The sequence below is a fragment of the Labrus mixtus genome, chromosome 5 (assembly GCF_963584025.1).
Source record: "Labrus mixtus chromosome 5, fLabMix1.1, whole genome shotgun sequence".
Classification (NCBI taxonomy): domain Eukaryota; kingdom Metazoa; phylum Chordata; class Actinopteri; order Labriformes; family Labridae; genus Labrus; species Labrus mixtus.
The window spans coordinates 4507425-4524563 of NC_083616.1; the positions used below are offsets into that span (position 1 = coordinate 4507425).

The 17139-nt window shown below is 42.1% G+C and overlaps 1 protein-coding gene across 1 annotated transcript in view; it reads right to left on the minus strand.

The window, feature by feature from the left end:
• Window positions 1–16865, minus strand: part of si:ch211-158d24.2 (multiple epidermal growth factor-like domains protein 9) — a 41518-nt gene extending 24653 nt beyond the window's left edge. Inside the window, exons 1-2 of the mRNA XM_061037387.1 lie at window positions 16170–16865; window positions 11249–11453 (exon numbers count right to left, since the gene is read on the minus strand). Of these exons, the coding sequence (XP_060893370.1) occupies window positions 11249–11453; window positions 16170–16734 (770 nt within the window). The 5' untranslated portion in view covers window positions 16735–16865. The remainder of the gene's footprint in view (window positions 1–11248; window positions 11454–16169) is intronic.
• Window positions 16866–17139: the final 274 nt, after the last annotated feature.

Here is a 17139-nt window from a genome sequence, read left to right on the forward strand (position 1 = left end):
ACTTAGGGCACTGCTTCCTGAAATCATTTGAATTAATGGACATGTGAAAGCACAACCATCTCTGTTTTCCCCCTCAGTACAGTGTGTTAACAAACAGAATGCAATTGATGCAAAGTAAAGACACATTGATGGAAAAGATGCATCCACAGCACAGTGACACATGATGCAGAGGCGGAAACATCTGCACCCACAATCAATATTTCATTACAGGCTGAGGCTCTTTCGTACAGTATTGTCAAAAGAAATGCCTTACAGACAATGCCCAGAGGAGCTGACCCAAATGCAGTACTGATACCAAATGACAGAAACAAGAGGTTAAAGCGGCGCATTTGTCAAATATTGGCATGACCTCACTCAACAAATGGGGTAACAGTATGTGTTTGTCTTACACCACATGATTTGTAGAGAGAGTGCAGGCAGAATGCCACATTATGATGAGAAGAGGAGGAAATCTCATTAGCGATGTTACAGATTACACATGTCACCCAGCTCCAAAGAGCTGCTAGAACTGAGGGAATTTCATTTGTTGGGTTTTTGTTTTTTAGGTCTCTGGTTTGGAGTAATTCCAAATCTTTCTACTGGTTAAGCAATCTCCATCTGCTCATGTGCAACTGCCACTGATCAGTGAATTACTCAAATTACAACATTTGATCCAGGACATATTAACTGGCGAGTGTTTAGCTGGCATCCACATAACAATTTGCAAAATAAGAGAAATCTGAAACCTATCAGATGATTTTCATTTTGTTAGGGGTGTTTTTAAAAGACACAGACCAAAATGCCTTTTGATGCTACAATCATAGCAATCCATTTCATTTTTACACACACAAATGTTGGGCAGGACATTCAGGAGCCAGACTCCTAATATGTCAAATGAACAAACGTTTATTTTTTTATTAATGATGATAGTAATTTCAGAAAGCACCTCACCACACCAGCTTGCAGACAGAAATGCTTCAACAGCACTTAAACCTGCCTTGTATAGAATAAAACAAGCAGCAACATCTGGGGTTAAAAAATGAAGCTATTGCTGGAATGCCAAAAAACTGCAGTTCCTCGAGTGACCACTTGAGGCTGCATGCAAAAACCCTGGAAGTCACATTAACAGCCATTTTAAAATGTCAATTATTAAAGGAAACATAAACATGTTTACAGTTGGATTCAAAAAACTGTTTTAGTTTGAATAGGTCATGTCTGTTTTTTTTTTAGAACTCATCTTGTTTGATTATAAGGCTAAGAGTTTATATACTTAGGGGTGTGGTTTACAGACGAGCACATTTCAGTTGTTTGCTAAGAGGCTAAAGGCCTCCACTTCAGCCCCACCTCTTTGTCTGTTGTTAGGTTGAGCAAAAGTTAGTTTGAGACCGCATTTTCAATATGTTGACTGACATTGTTGGGCTTCAAAACTGCGCTTAAAAACAATGACTGACATCACTGAGAGAGACGACGTCCATGTTTTAAATACAGTCTACGGGATCAACTTGATTGATTTTCCTTTGTTGATTTCTTTAAAGGATAAAAATGCTGAAAACCTGAAATATCGTAACAATTACAGGATGGATTACAACAGAATGTTTACATCATTTCTAAAAGAAAAATACCACCGTTTCCTTTAGAGCCCCAATGATTTGACATTTCTGTGTTTGAGTTAGTTGTTTAAATAACTATGAGATGGTTGACGTATTTGTGGTATCCTCAGAATGAAATATGATTACTCTGTTAAAACTTCTGACTTTCCATGTAGTGCCAATATTTATTTTGTTTTGTTTCTTATCTGTATTATGGGGACATGTATGTAGCATGTCAGCAAATGCCATGAGCCAAAGATTTAAGAACAATGATGTGGAAACGTATTGAGTAGTTAGACCTGACGATTGTATCATCTGCAAGTGCAAAACTGCTCCGAAACATGATTATTATGGTAGCTAATTTTTATATACTACACAAGGAAAAAGACCAGGAACAGAACCGTGTGGTACTCCCGTTTTAACCTTCAGAAAAACCCTATTACATATGAGCCAAATGTGAATTTCTTCCAATATCTATTTCAGACCAAATACCTGAAAAATGAAAACAATAATTTGGGTTCGGTGCCAACAAGGGATGTGCATAGTCGACTAAAGGGTTAGACTTTGTTACCCTCGCTTGCGATTACTGGTCGGATATATTTAACATTATTATTTTATGTTGACACTCAATGCCAGTCAAATGCTATCGTCAAACTGCAATGCAGCCACTCGCCACTAGCCGGGGCTGTAGCCATAGAGCAGCGAGAGCCTGCGCTCCCCGCTCTACAACCCGGATGTAAACAAGCACAGTGAACAGATAGCATCTCGTAGGAGGGCAGTATTTTGATCTAGAAAATGGAGATAATAATGTAGGCTGTGTCAGGTTAAACTGGCATTTCAACTGGAGCAATCATACATCACTATATTTAGAACAGGAACGTGAACGTTGATATGCAAGGAGGACTGAAGGCCTGCAGTGATAGAACTGCTAACTTAATCTGCAAATCAAATGACATTGTTTACCAGCAGATGGTTTTAAACAAATTGTTCTAAATTTTACTGTTTATGGCTGTTTCTTACCTTTAGACTAGTCAGTTAGTCTAAATTTAAATTTCCATATAACCAACAAGGAAAAAAAGTGCCAACCAGTAAATCTAATCATGCTGCCCCGCTGAAATAAGAAGGCAAATGTTAATTTTTCAGGAGTTTTGTGCGCAAGTGTGAAATCTACTCCATTAAAAGTGATGTCAGCTTTGTCAGGGAAACACCCATACACCCGCTCATTTTGACCGTGTGGGAAATTGGGCATTTGTGTCAACAATTTCTGTCACTTTCTGAACTACCCATGAATCCAACATTCACATCAAGTTCACACAGTTATCGTCTAGCTGTGGATGAAAAGGTAACCAGGATTGGACCTAATTAATCATTATTTATATCCCACATCCACCACACTAAATCTATAATTTCTAGAAGATTAGACTCTGAAAATCATGCTGAACTTTGTTTGATATCGTACAATTCAGAGACTAATCAAAGTTACATTAAGCTATGAGAGCACACAGCCTGAATGCCAAAATAAATTGATTGAATCCTTTGATACAAGTTCCAGCAACAAGGTGGTGTAGCCAAAGTCCTCTTTCGTTCAGCCATTTTTTGCCAACCCAAATGTGTGGTACACTTCCCCTGTAGGGCAGTACAATAGGTGAATTAAAACACACAAACACAGACACACTCAACCACTGAACACTGCTATTATAGCTTATAGGTGAACTTCAACCAGCTAGACATCGAGCATAGGTCATGTCGTTATCAGTAGTTCTTGTGAAGGATGAGTTAATCATCGACCTAAAGCCCTAAAATGAGCCTGAAGCTTGTTTGTACTGATCAACGGCTGTATCCTCATTTGATGTACAAACTGGGATCTATGTTGTAAAACATTACAGCTGGTTATTCAGCAGCCTAAAATTCACATTCAGACACTGATACTTATTTTAACATCTGAGGGTAAAGAAGGAGCAAATGTAAAATACAAGACGGCGATCTTCCAGTGCATTTTGCCACTACAAATGAAATGAATCTTATTATTCAAATGAATATTAGGATTCACTTGTGGATAGCGTAAGAAATTGGGAAAGACAGAGAGAGAGGGGAATGACATACGGGAAAGGAAGTACAGGTCAGACTTGAACCCGGGTCGCCAGCTGTAGAACCTCCTTGGGGCGCGACCCAACCGCTAGTCCATCAGTGCCCCTATTCAAATGATTCTGAATTATTATGACTGCTGTGGCAAAGTATCATTAGTCACCTGATCGAGACTTGAAGGACGCTTGTGAATCCTAAATGGGAATTCCATACATTTTAAAACTCTGCTTTTTTTAAAATTTGGTCTAAATGAGTAATGGGTACAAAAAGATGAGCTGCAATGACTGCACTGTTATCCCTGACGGCAAATTATGTGCCCGATCAAAAGAAGTCGACTTAAAGTGCTTGATTCTACTATTACAGTCTCAGACTATTACTCTAAGTTTGTGACATCATTACACACATGAGCCATCTACAGATCTATTATTTGTTAAAGAGTGACAAAGTTTTTTTAAATTTAATAACCGCTGTTTAACTGCTCCGAAACATGATTATGGAAAGTCATCTTCATATAAGGAAGAAGACCAGGAACAGAACCCTGTGGTACTCCTGTTTTAGTCTTCGGAAAAACCCTTAACATATGAGCTCCAAGGACAGATGAGGAGCTGCTGCTTGGATCATTAGCTTGTTTTTTAATGTTAGGTTACTGCAGTTGTTCTTGGTCCAACACAAAAACACCCGTACAAACTAACCAATCAAGGCAGCTCGAGACTACTACTGTGTCCTGTAAGGAACATTTACTGTTTATGGGACTGAAAAACAAAAACAAAATTAAAATGTCTGTGTTTACATTCAAGATCTTCCATTAAAAAACTTCACAGAGTAGCATTTCTTTCTGTAATGTTGTCAGACGTTTGAATAACAATGTGGAGCTGTCAGAGGCAGAAACAAGAACATTACAGGACGCACTTTGACCGGGCTTATTTGCCCTAAAAGATTAAGTCGCACCCATTACAGCCTGTCCCGTGGCTGACGGATTAAAAGATCTACTGGAGGCAGCTCCAAAACTTTTAGTACCTGTTAGTCATTAAGACCCAATGATATTTAATCATAAGGCCCAGCTTTAAAAGTACCCTATTTATGCTCAAAAATCACAAAATGTCACGTGAGTTTACTTTAAGAGAACACACTTCTGTTTGTTTTCTCTTCCTGTATGAGGTTGCTGAATGACTAAGCAAAGTAATTCCTCTTTGATTTGCAGGAAGTGATGCCGGATTGTGAGGTTTACATTGATGTTTCACGAAGCTGAAAATAAGTATTCTATTACAGTCCATCCTAGCTGCTGAAAATATATCTCCCTGTGATGTCACGTCGTCTAAATTTGGCCGGTTATCCAGACAAATGCACAACCATACAAAAACAAATGAGTCAAAAACTGCAGGGATGATTATTAACACGGTGAGTATGCTGCAGAGTCAGCAGCATCACGTCATATCAAACGCTGTGCACAAATCCAGATCCCTGGTTTCACTTCAAAAGAAAGGGAGCCTTTTAGAAGAGAGCTCTGTCTGGCATTGAGCTATATATATATATATATATATATATATATATATATATATATATACATATTGTCCTCCTGCTCTTATGTAATGATGCCTCAGACAAACTGTGGGGCAGACTGAGTAATGTGTGTGACTGTTTGTGGATACAAATCAGAACTTTCCAGCTTTTCCAGCTCGCTGTGTGTGTCAGTCGGGTATCTGAAAGTGAACCTTTCTCTATTGGTGAGTGTCTATCAGTGCTACATAACAGCTGTAAACAAGACTGATGGAGTGAAATCACAAGGGACACATCAGCTCTTGTCTGAGTGTACATTAAAGGGTACGTGATATAGCCTTCACCGTTTAGGGAACCAGAACAAAAATACACTAAAGGCTGTTTAAGGCTGAAGTGTATCATCAGTCTCTCTGTGCTGTAAAAAAGACTCCTCTGAATACTGGCTTTGCTTTTTTACTGAGCCTGACAGCACCCGCCATCTGCTCCCTGGACGTGTGAACTGTATGCCTGCTGAGGTTTTTCTTTTTATTGTCCCTGTGACAATGCAGTTAACCCCCCTCCCCCCCTTTTGGTCAGGTATTCACCTTGTTTTCCCTCTGACTTGTAGACACTTTCATTTTCTGTAGCTGCTCACGTCTCCTTCTTCGAGGTAGATGCTTACCGCTGATGTGTTCGCACACTTACAAAGTCCTCAAAATGTTCCGGCCTACCCGCTGGCTCCTCCGTCTACCCCGGCGTTGACTCAGCGTTTGGACTCAAGGAACCTTGAGTCAAGGTTAACGGTAAAACAACATCACTCCCTCATCACTGTTCTTTGTGTTTACCTCTTACAAAACGGTGAGGCAGAATTAAAGGTGCAACATTCTTGCCTTGAACAGACTGTGTAACAAGGTCTGTGGTACAAAGAGTGGTGATAAAGTGAAACACAATGTAACATATTATATCTCCGTTAGTGAGCTTAAAAAAAACAGAGATAGAGTATTGGCAGAACTGGTTTTATCTCCGTTTACAGCGATGAAAATGAAGAATTAATGCACAGGGCTCATGGTCTGGATTGTCAGCGTGTGAAGGGTTCTGATTTTCTTTTGTAGTGCATTTGTATTGCAAGGTGTATGGACCAATTACGTACCAGCAGGCTTAGGTGTTAGCAGGAGACGCAGTCCGTGTTGACAGGAAAAAGCAGGGGAATCAGCGGTAATCTAATTATTATGATAATGTTATTGATCTCTGGATAAAAGTGAAGCTGACAATCCATTACAGATCTAACATCTAAACTTGAACCACAAGTCTGCTTGACGCTGTGTCACAAAGGTCAGTCAGCGCTAAGATTCCCCGACTACCTGGAACGCTCCGGGAATGATCCATTCAACCTCTATTGAACAAACATTTGAACATGTTTTTTTCTCCCCTTGACGACAGACCTGACCAAGCTTGCATGTTTGCTTTTTTACAAATCTGCATCATGACGTTTATATTTAGGCCAACTTCATCCCGTTAAATGCAAGGAAATCACAAGACAATGAGGGATGGGGGGATGTGGGGGGGTTCGGACCCATACCGCTGAAGTGAGTCAGCATGAAGCTGCTGTGTGACTTATAAATCGACTGCTGAACTGAACTGACACTAAACAGATGAGCGGGCCTGACTCCAGGATGTTGTGGACCAAGAAACGATGGAGTTTACACTGCAGACGTCAACGCCGCACATAAAAGGAAGTCTAGCCGGGAAGTTGTTCAAGCTAACACCGGCTTTACCGGAATAACTGAGAGATGAACATCCGTTCTAAGAGGCATTTATCGTCTATCAGAGGGTGACAGAGGATGATTGCTAACAGGGCTCAAAGATTGGAATTTTATGCCACACAAACGTTAAATGACCTCGTCATGTCAGCGTGCATCTTTCTGGCAGGATGATGGCAGAAATCATCTCACAAGCTTCCAAGACTTTTATACTAAACATTTGAGCTTATGTATAAAATCATTGTGTTGTTTGTTCTCTTTTTCACTGTCACTGTAAAGGACACAACTAAAGCTCCACCTGGCTCCATCTCAGCGTGACTGCTCATTACTTAATGGGAAAGAAACTTAAAGCAGCAGGCCGGGGGGTAGGAAAGCTTGCTAATCTGTATAACTCACAGTGATAAGCTCCTGAGGCGGGGGGGTGGGGTGCGGGGAGAGCGATGCTAGCAGGGCTAGCGGTGACCAGGCTTGGCTCAGACTGTCTGAGAAGGGCTGTATTAGGTGTGTTACTGTGAGAAAGCTGAACGCCCTGAAATAACCCTCCTGCATGCACCTTCACCTACATCCCACTCCGCTCCAAACACAGCAATTTTAAGGATTCACAACATGAGAAAGATTTCACCTTTTAGGATTCAGCTTATGTAAGCCTGTGTGCGGTGACGTATTTTCTTTTCTTTTTTTTCGGAGTATGACAACACAAATCCTCCACACACTGTTGAAAAGAGGCAAGCATTCCTTTTCATGGTTAGAGGCAGAAAGTACAGCCGCTATTTTTACCACGTTCCTAACCCACACACGCAGCCTCCCTTTCCAAGTCGCAAGCTCTTGTGACTTGTGGAGAAGCTGCATGCACGCTCTGCTGTTTGTCTTCGTGCTCTGAATTTGACGGGTAAGCAGGATCTGAACGTTTATGCTGCCTTCTGGGCGGTCTGCGGGAATAGTGGCCCCCCGACTCAATGAACAGAAGAGGATTCTGCAGGGCCATGGAGATATGATGAACACTATCCAGAACGTCTGAGCCAGAGAACATCTTGTCCCAGTCCTTATGAGATAACAAACACTAATTCACTGAGTCTGTTCAGTAGTATGACTGCAAGAGGGCACTCCATAAAAAGCCACACACAAAAACCTTTATTTTGAAAATCTCACATGCAAAAAAAAAAAAAAAAGGCCACAACGAATGAAGACACCTAAAAATAAAGACCAATCCTCAGGATAAATCTTCACAGTCTGATAGCTTGTTTCAGAGTTTAGATCACAGTGATATAATTAGCCGTCTTGTTTTTCCCACGCTCTGGAGAACACTGTGGCGGGCTGTCAGTCATCAACTGTACTCACTCTGTGGTCACACATTTACTCACGGAAAGGTGTACATTCAGTGTTTGAACAGTTGTGTGCTTGCACAGCAATTCAGGCGGTTGTTTGGACCAATCGGGCACATGCATGCAAAACAAGTCCAATCACATGTTTTCTTATGCATATCGTGTCCAACCTCAGCCGTTGAGAAACATTAAAGTAAACTACTTAAGCACCACATACAGAATGACGACACACATTTCTCTGTCTTCTCTCTTCCTCTCTGCCTGGCTGCTTAACAGTTTGTTGTCACATTTCTCAGCTAATGCCTAATTTTCAGCAGCTGAGGGATTTATAGCCACAGCAACATCCAGGCTACTGCCTGGAGGGAGATGGGAGTGCGAGGGGCAGGCCCATCAGCAGGCAGTCAAAGACCTCTCCAAAGCTGTCTAAAAGGGGATTCAGTGGCTCTGGTTGAAGAGAAAGGACTCCACCTGGTCCCTCAGGTGAGCAGATGGCATGTAGGGAGTGAGCTCGGGACGCTGGGATTCACTGCTGAACCCTCTGGAGGTGTGGTGGGCCTTTCAGTGTTAACACTGAGGAAGGAGGGAGCCCAAATGACCACACACAGGATGCCATCTCTCACTTTAGTATCCCAAAAAGAGTCTTTGCAGGGTGCCTCAAGTCTGCATGTAAGGGATATTAATACCTTATCCTAATCAACGATCTATTCAAAAATCTTTCCAAGAATCTGACTTCTTTTAACCTCATGGAAGAGAGTCATTTTACCCATATGAGATTAGATTTGAATTTTGTGGAAGGTTACACCATGCGGCCCCGGATTAAGCTTCATCATTTCTAAAAATGGATCCTGGAGAACACAAAGTCCTAACTCTGTTACAGCTGCATTCATGGTTTGTAACAGCTGAGCACCAAACACTCGGGGACGATGGTACAACGAGGTATAAACACATCAAATCTCTTCCTATCACCGATGACCATCTCCTACACACCAGTGTTTTTGTCATTCCCTGAAAAACACATTTGTCTCACTCATCCTGAACTTCGCTGGCTTTCTACTAATATTGTAAAAAAACTTTAAATGTTTAGTCCCTTCCCCCAAGACCCACTTGACCAGTGAGCTAGCCAGAAGTTATGCTATAGAGCGGTCAGAGGTAGAGACAGTCAATCAAGAATGTAACCGTTAATCCGTAAACAAAGACGTTAACTTGGATCAGTTTATAATCAACTGAAGTTAAAGTTAACCAGTTTGTGTAACAACAAAAACATCTGATTTTAGCAATGTGAATAGTTTCAACTTCTTCAAAGGTCACGATGACTTAGGAAACTCAAAATGACACACACGTCTGAATTGAACATCCATTATCAATAGAACCACTATCTTCACTCTGAAAGTCACTTCAGGTATGTCAAAAAGCATTTCACAATAAAAGTGTCCAGGACAGAGACGGGCATTTGGGCTTGTTATTTAAGAATAAGAATAAGAAGTAAACGAGGAGGTATATGCTCTTAGTGGAAGTGAATTCAGGGAACAAAAAGAGGAAGTTAATTTAAGGAACAAAATGACGTTAAAGGAAACCATATTCACCAGAAGTTCAAGATCTCAGTAATTGTTTTTTTCAAATTAGGGCAAAGATAATGAACGATTAAGAGATAAGCGGACTTGTCCCCAGCTCTGCTCACAGTCAAGGTCCCCATGATGATGTACATTATTCACACCAATGAAGCCCGTCCCCAGTTTCCTTTTCTTAAAGAACATCTAAATATGCAAAAAACAAATAGCAACCTGCTGCCATTGGTAATGAAAAGCTCTTGAGAAACAGATGCCCGATTGTTATTTTATTTTCCAGTCTGTCAAACTCAAAAGTCCAACATTAAGTCTCTTTTGAGCTCTGTTTTGGTCTCCACCATCTCGTGACAAAGGTATCTGGCTCTTTGCGTGCTGCCTGCTATGCTGCAACTGGTGCTTTGCAGGTCGTTAATGAAGGGTTTATTTGAGACTTTAAGTTGATAAAACAGATTTCAGTTGCTTTGGGAAAAAATAAAAAAGGTTTGATGAAGCTGAGATTGGACCAAACGGTTACGTAGTCGGCTGTAAAACAAAAATAAGAAGCTTATGAGGCTCTTAAACCGTTCCAAAGGCTGATGGAAAACTGCACGATTGTTCTCTGTGGATTCATATTTTTATACAACTCCTCTCATTAAACACGACTCCTTCAATGGCAGTATATCAGCTAGAAAGCTCAGAGTCTTCATCAGAGTGACAGGGAAGCTGTGGACGGGACAGGGGGAATATTTGCACACTGGAAGTATCAGAAAGAATTCATTACACTGATAACAAAAAGACAGTAGAGATAGGCCTGCATTAGAAATGAGATCTTAGAGTCTCTCTCTCTCTCTCTGTTTCTCTGCAGAGCTGGGGATTGTTAGAAGATCCTTCTCATGAGAGCAGAACAGACAGGTACTGGGGGGGGGTGGGCGGGCAGAGCTCGGGGGAGAATGTCCACTAATCAATCTCAGATGCTATTGTTCTCGACACATGAATTCAAAGAAACACAAGAATGACACATTTCCCATGAGGCCTTGCTGAGATATCACATTCACGAGCACAGGACAGATGTGAGGTCACAGTGACCTTGACCTTTGACCACTAAAACCTGACCAGTTCTTCCTCAAGTCCAAGTGGAAGTTCACCCCAAATTTTGAACTATATCCACCAAGAATTCATGAGATGTTGTTTTCACAAATATGCCTCAAGGTGGGATTGTTGCAGGGACAGAGGTTTTTAACATCTTTAACCGTTACTTGTGTTGAGTTGCAAACACATTAAAATAATCTAAACACATATGTAGCCTCGTCTATTGGTGCTTAAACGGACACTTTCCCTCAGAGTACTTCACACACATTGAGCTTTTCTTTTTTTCTTCCTGTAACAGCATGTTGACCCCACGAGCTATGGCCTCCCATCACAGGTACCCCAGGGCGAGTTACAAAGCCCATCAAAAGAAGGAGAGAGAGAGAGAGAGAGAAGAGCAGCCTCACCTGTCGCAGAGGGGGTTCACCGCGCCGTAGGAGTCGCAGGCGCAGGGCAGGCAGCCGCTGGTGCCGTTTGTGAAGTATCCCTCCTCGCAGTCGTCACACTGAAGCCCCGTGTAGCCGGACAGACAGGAGCACTGCCCGGTGCTCTGATCACACTCGTCCGGATCCAGAATCCCCTCACTACCACTGCTGCAGTTACAAAGACTCTCTGGGTGGACGGATGACGACGCACAGCCAAATGGAGAGGGAGTAAAAAAAATAAGAAAACAACGTCATTAGTCAGGGAAATATACGGATATTAAGACTAAGCTGTGAACTGTTTTGTACTGATGTGCTAAGAACAAAAAGTTCACAAGTTGAAGGACAGAAACTGAAACTTTAAAAAAAAAAATAATGCTTCAGGGAATTTCCATTATTGTGATAACTGATTGTTTCAGTCACTTAATAATCTAAAGAGTCAACCGTCCAATGTGTGATCTTAACTTCTCAAATGTGAAGAACTGTTTTCACTGTGTATTAAATATGTAGAGTGTGGATTCCTGCTTGTAAAGAATGAGCCGTTTGAAAACATATACAACGTTACACTGACATTCAAATATCACAGAAGTAAAAGGTAAATGGACTTGAGCTTGTGTAACACTTTTCTAGTCTTCTGACTACTCAAAGCACTTTTTACACCGCAGGTCACACCTACACATTCACACACTGATGTCAGATGCTGCTATGTTAGCTATGTATTCGCCATGCAGACACATTCATACACCGCCGACGAAGCAACTTAGGGGTTAAGTGTCTTGCCCAAGGACACATTGGAGCGACTCTAGCATTGAGCCTCAGCTGCCCCCCTGAATTAACACTTTCTCAGTTCAAGAGGTTTGCAAGATTCAGGTTTATTTATCAGCTGCACTAAACACAACACCATCATCACTTTTGAATTTTACCAAAAAAAAGGGAAAAGAATATTACGGGGAAACTGAAGATACTCACTACTCCCTAAACGTCTTTAATGATGTTTAGGGAGCATGTGCCTGACTGATTTATTCATTAAATACAACCTGTCTCCTTTTTGTTAGCTTATTGTTTTTAATTCAGTCAGCTGTCAGTATAGGGGATAATACTTTTTTTTTTTTTACATCCATCGCTCATGTTCTAAACTCACTGAGCTGGTGAAGGATTTTGGGAGCTCGGCCCGAGCTGCGCTGAAGAGTGAAACTGATTTTTAGAGGTGAAACGTTTTTTTACAATCAAACGATGAACGTTTCAGTCTGAACTAAAAGGAGGACACCGTTGTTTACAGTTTGGCTCCCATTAAAAATGTAACGCTGAACGCTGAAGTGTGAAAGTAGTCGTTTCCAGTTAGCCTGATTAAGTCCTTTAAAAAAAAAGACCACACTGACTTCAGATCTGTTTTATGTTATTAAAATGAATTTACCTCATAATAATAATAATAATAATAATAATAATAATAAATTAGATTTATATAGCGCTTTTCTAAATACTCAAAGACGCTTTGACAGGAAACAACAAAAAAAAAAACAAAGCAAAAACTAAGAGGATGTCAACTCATGAGGATGTATGTTAGTCTACGACCAATATGGGAAACCTGGTAAACTGAGACCTGCTGCAACGAGGGCTCTTGTTCCCTTCAAAACGAGGGCAACCACCCACAGGATATAATGACACACATGTGGATGACCCTGCAGAGCACAAGAGTGGCAATCTATTATTCATCTGATCTCAGGTTAGGTGTGGCATGTGACGATTGAACGCCTGACTATACGTCTTCCATTTGGTGCTCGGCGGGCAAACAAAGAAAACAGACGACACGAAGAGATGTGAGATTAAAAGTAGAAAATGTTTCTCAGAGGTGGAATGCACACAGGTTGAGCTCAATACCTCAGCAGCCAGCAGTTTGATAAAGAGGGAAAGGACAGCTGAATGTTAATGTATCCCACTCAGATTAATGCTCTTCTTCCACCGTTGCTTCTGGATTTTTATGTAACCAAAGAAAGGCCCGTGGTTATGCAAGCCTGTGGAGTGTACTGTCAGAGCCTTTGCTACAGTAAAGGCCACCGAAGAAGAAACGTCGGCCCCTATCACGCCTGAGAATGTGTGAGACGCACTGAACGCTTTTCACCTCACACGCAGATTCATTGTTAAAAAGCAGGCGTCCTCTAGGTGTGTGGGATAGGGGGGGCCGAGGGAGGGGCGGGGGGGGGGGATCTGAAAGGCACACAACAGGTTTGATGTAGATTGGACTGGACCCGTGTGTAGTGGAGAGAGAAGGGGCGAAAAGAGTTCACCTCTCCTCCTATCTGTAAAAGTGGAACGACAGCATGGCTGGTATTCAGACGCGGGGAAGCGGCAGGCTGTTCAGGACCAGTCATGTCTCACAACTCCTCTCTCTGGCCTGATTCACCTGTCTGTGCTTCCACTGAGAAAACACCAGCAATGGGACGCCCCCCCACCCCCCCTGTGCGGAAACAATTACTGCTCTTTTTATTTTTGCTTAAGCCTCAAACCACCTTACCAGCATTCAGAAAATATCAAAGAAATAGAAACCCTAAGTGTGTGAAAACACCTCCTGTCTGTGTGCAGGGCCCCTACCCTGTCAGAGAATGCATATTGAGAGTTGATGTTAGGCGTTAACCCAGGTGACGCCCTTTGTTGTTGACGTGATACCATCATGTAAGAGGCCTTTAGGCTACAACAATGACGAGCGCTTATGTTCCTGGATAAGCTTTCATGGTATGCTTCAAGCTTTGGAGTATGACCTCAGACAAGGACGCACATTTCATTTAGACTCAGGGGACCAAATAAAACAGCAATAAATAACACTGACTGATTCACAATGCAGAGTTCTGCCTGTGACAGTAAACACGACGCCATTTTGGCTCCATTCATCGGTAATGAGGAGGATAAGGTCCACATTTTTTGCTGAATTACGATTTTTTTTTTCTCAGGCAAGTACAGTAAGAATTCTGAGTTCATTCAGAACTCGTCTACATTCATCACATTGATGGTACATTGATCTCTCTGACATAATAATCACAGATAACAGGGCTGACGCCATCTTTACATTAGTCTTTGAATTGTCCTGTAATGGTGAAAATGTTAACAGCGTCTTCGTGCGCTCAGACATTTTCTGACACACGAGACAAAGAAAAGCAGCAAGCGAAGCAGGGGGGAAAAAATGATTTTTTATATTTTTGAAGGAAAATAAAAATAATGATGATTTATGTTGTTGTTTTTTTTACTCGTACTCATGTATTAACTTTGTGTTTGTTTATAAAAAAAGTCTTAGAATCTGCAGAGAAACATCCAGGTTTCATCACGGAGGGTTCACCGATACTTGAACATAAAAAGAATTTAAAAAAAGAAAAGTCTAAAATGTATTCAGAACCAAAGAGAATACATCACGCTACTTAATGCACACGTTAGACTTTAGTTTACCATATGGATTACCATCATCATAACATTCAGAGCGCTGCATGGTCCTGCTTCTTTCTTCTAAAACAATCATTTTTTTAAATAAAGAGCCGTTTGAGCACCGCAAAAAAAAAAAAACAGCCAGTTTGATCAGCTTTTCTAATCCCCCTCCTTTCACTGAAGCTAATCCTGACTGTAAAGTAGTACGGGGCATGGGGAACAAAGGGTCAATGTGAAAAAAAAAACATGTGAGGAGCCGATATCAGTCAGAATATTAAATATGATAGTCTCAGTTTTCTCTTCTGGTTTGAGGGCATGACAAAATAACTTCTCTGGAAGGGGAAATGGCCAGATTTTGATAAAATATACAATTTCTGAAAACAAGTGAAGCCATTTTTATCTGGATTCCTCATTCTCAGAATTTGCTTCCAAGTATACATAGTAAAGAAAGCAAGAATGAATGGGCTCCATGTTCCTATAATAAGGGGGGGGGGGACCTCCTCTCATGTGCTTAGAAACCTTCACCCCCAAGCTTTAGCAGACCTCCCTAACACATGGAGGACCTGCTCTAGATGGCATCCCTCAGTCTGTGCTGCTGTGTAGGGCTGCATGGAGAACAACACATCCACATGGATACTGGTGTGTGTGTGTGTGTGTGTGTGTGTGTGTGTGTGTGTGTGAGAGGTGTGTGTGTGTGTGTGTGTGTGTGTGTGTGTGTGTGTGTGTGAGGTGTGTGAGAGGAGGGGCTCCATCGTCATTGCTCATTCATGGCTTGCTTGGCCTGCCTGCCTCTCTGCCTGGCCATTTTGGTTGGATGGCCTTGTTCTGTGCATGCCAAGCAAACAACAATAGAGGGGATGAAGCAGCTATTTTAGCAGCTTCTTGTAATTTCCTGTCACTATCAAACATGCCATGCTTTAAACAAAAAGGGATCATGGGCCTGTATGGTCGCTGTGTGCACTGATGGATTGGATAAATTGAATGAACAACAAGAGGATCAACCTCACACCCCCTCAAAGCCCCCCCCCCCCCTTTTTTTTTTCCAGCCCCACTGTAACAGTGGCATCCTATAATAAAAGGCCTCTGGAATATAATAAAGGCTACACAGCAAAATAAATCCAGGGAGGATATGTGGTGCATGAATAATGTTTATATTAGACTGGGGTTTTGTGAATTTAGGATGTATCTAGGGGTATACCGTGCAAACTGAGGGGTCTGCCTCCCATTGTTGCAATCTGGTTTATTCGGTCGCTCTCTGCGTCAAAAACCACCGTGCGACCACCCTGCTCCTTCTAGCAGGCTCTATCAGACAAGGATGTTTTTTTTCTTTTGAACGGCATGAATGATTAATCCCAAAAATTCAACACCAACTGTGTGGGCTAATAATTGGACCAGATATATATTTTTTTACAGCATCATTAACCACAGCTCTCAAATAAACACATTTTGTTAACACTATTCCCCTGCAGCTCTTTAAATATAAAAAAGCACTCACCTTGACTATTCTCTATTGAGGTGCCAATATTATCTGCAGCCCAGGCATCGTTTGCTGTGCGCTGGGACACCATGGACACCATGGTCTGCAGCGTTTTCTCCGGGGTGAACAGTGATGTCTGAGCATCCGTGGATCTCTTGCTTGTTAACCTGGAAATCGGCGCTGTTATTTGGTTTTTCGTGGCCGACATTAATCGAGTATCGAGGGCGGTGGTGGTCGTAGTAGTAGTAGTTGTGGCGGTGGTCGGGTCCGGTGTATGGGGGTGGAAGGTGGTTGCAGTTTTAGAAATAGGGCTGGTAGTGGTGGTCGTCGGGCCGGCTGAAACAATAGCAGGCGCCGGTGTGAGTCCTGCTAAAGGCCCGAGAGATGACCTGCTCTCGGGGAGAGGAGGAGGCATGTCGGTGTGGAAGGTCTCCCAGGTGTCGGAGGCTGAGCCGGGCTTCCTGGTGATAGGCGACGCATCGTAGGGGCGGATGCGAGGTGCAGCTTCGGAAAATCCAATATATACATAGAAAATAACAAGCAGAACCGGAGATATGTACATCATTAAGGATGTTAGCCTCATATTCAGTTTCAGCTCTCCATGTAAGCCCCAGTAATGGTCTTCCTCAGACCTTTCCCTGAATAGACGCGTACTCCACCATTGATGTCCCCCGGCGGCGTACGCTGCTGTTTGTTGCCCTATGAACCACAGTCAACACTTCACCTGCTCCGCAACCTACCATGAGCCGCTCGTTGACTGACGTGCGCAACAGCCAATAGGAGAAGAAGTTTCAAAACGCACGCTCCGTCAGCGATTGGACAGTCGCTGAAACACCCATATGGAGACACTGTATTTGTAAATTATTAAACGTCCTCACTCCTCTGAAAATAATCAAAACATAACCGTTTCCATTCATAAAATAAATAGAAATGTATTTTACCTTTTATATAGGGTCACATGGTTTGATAGCCTACTGTTATAGACTTT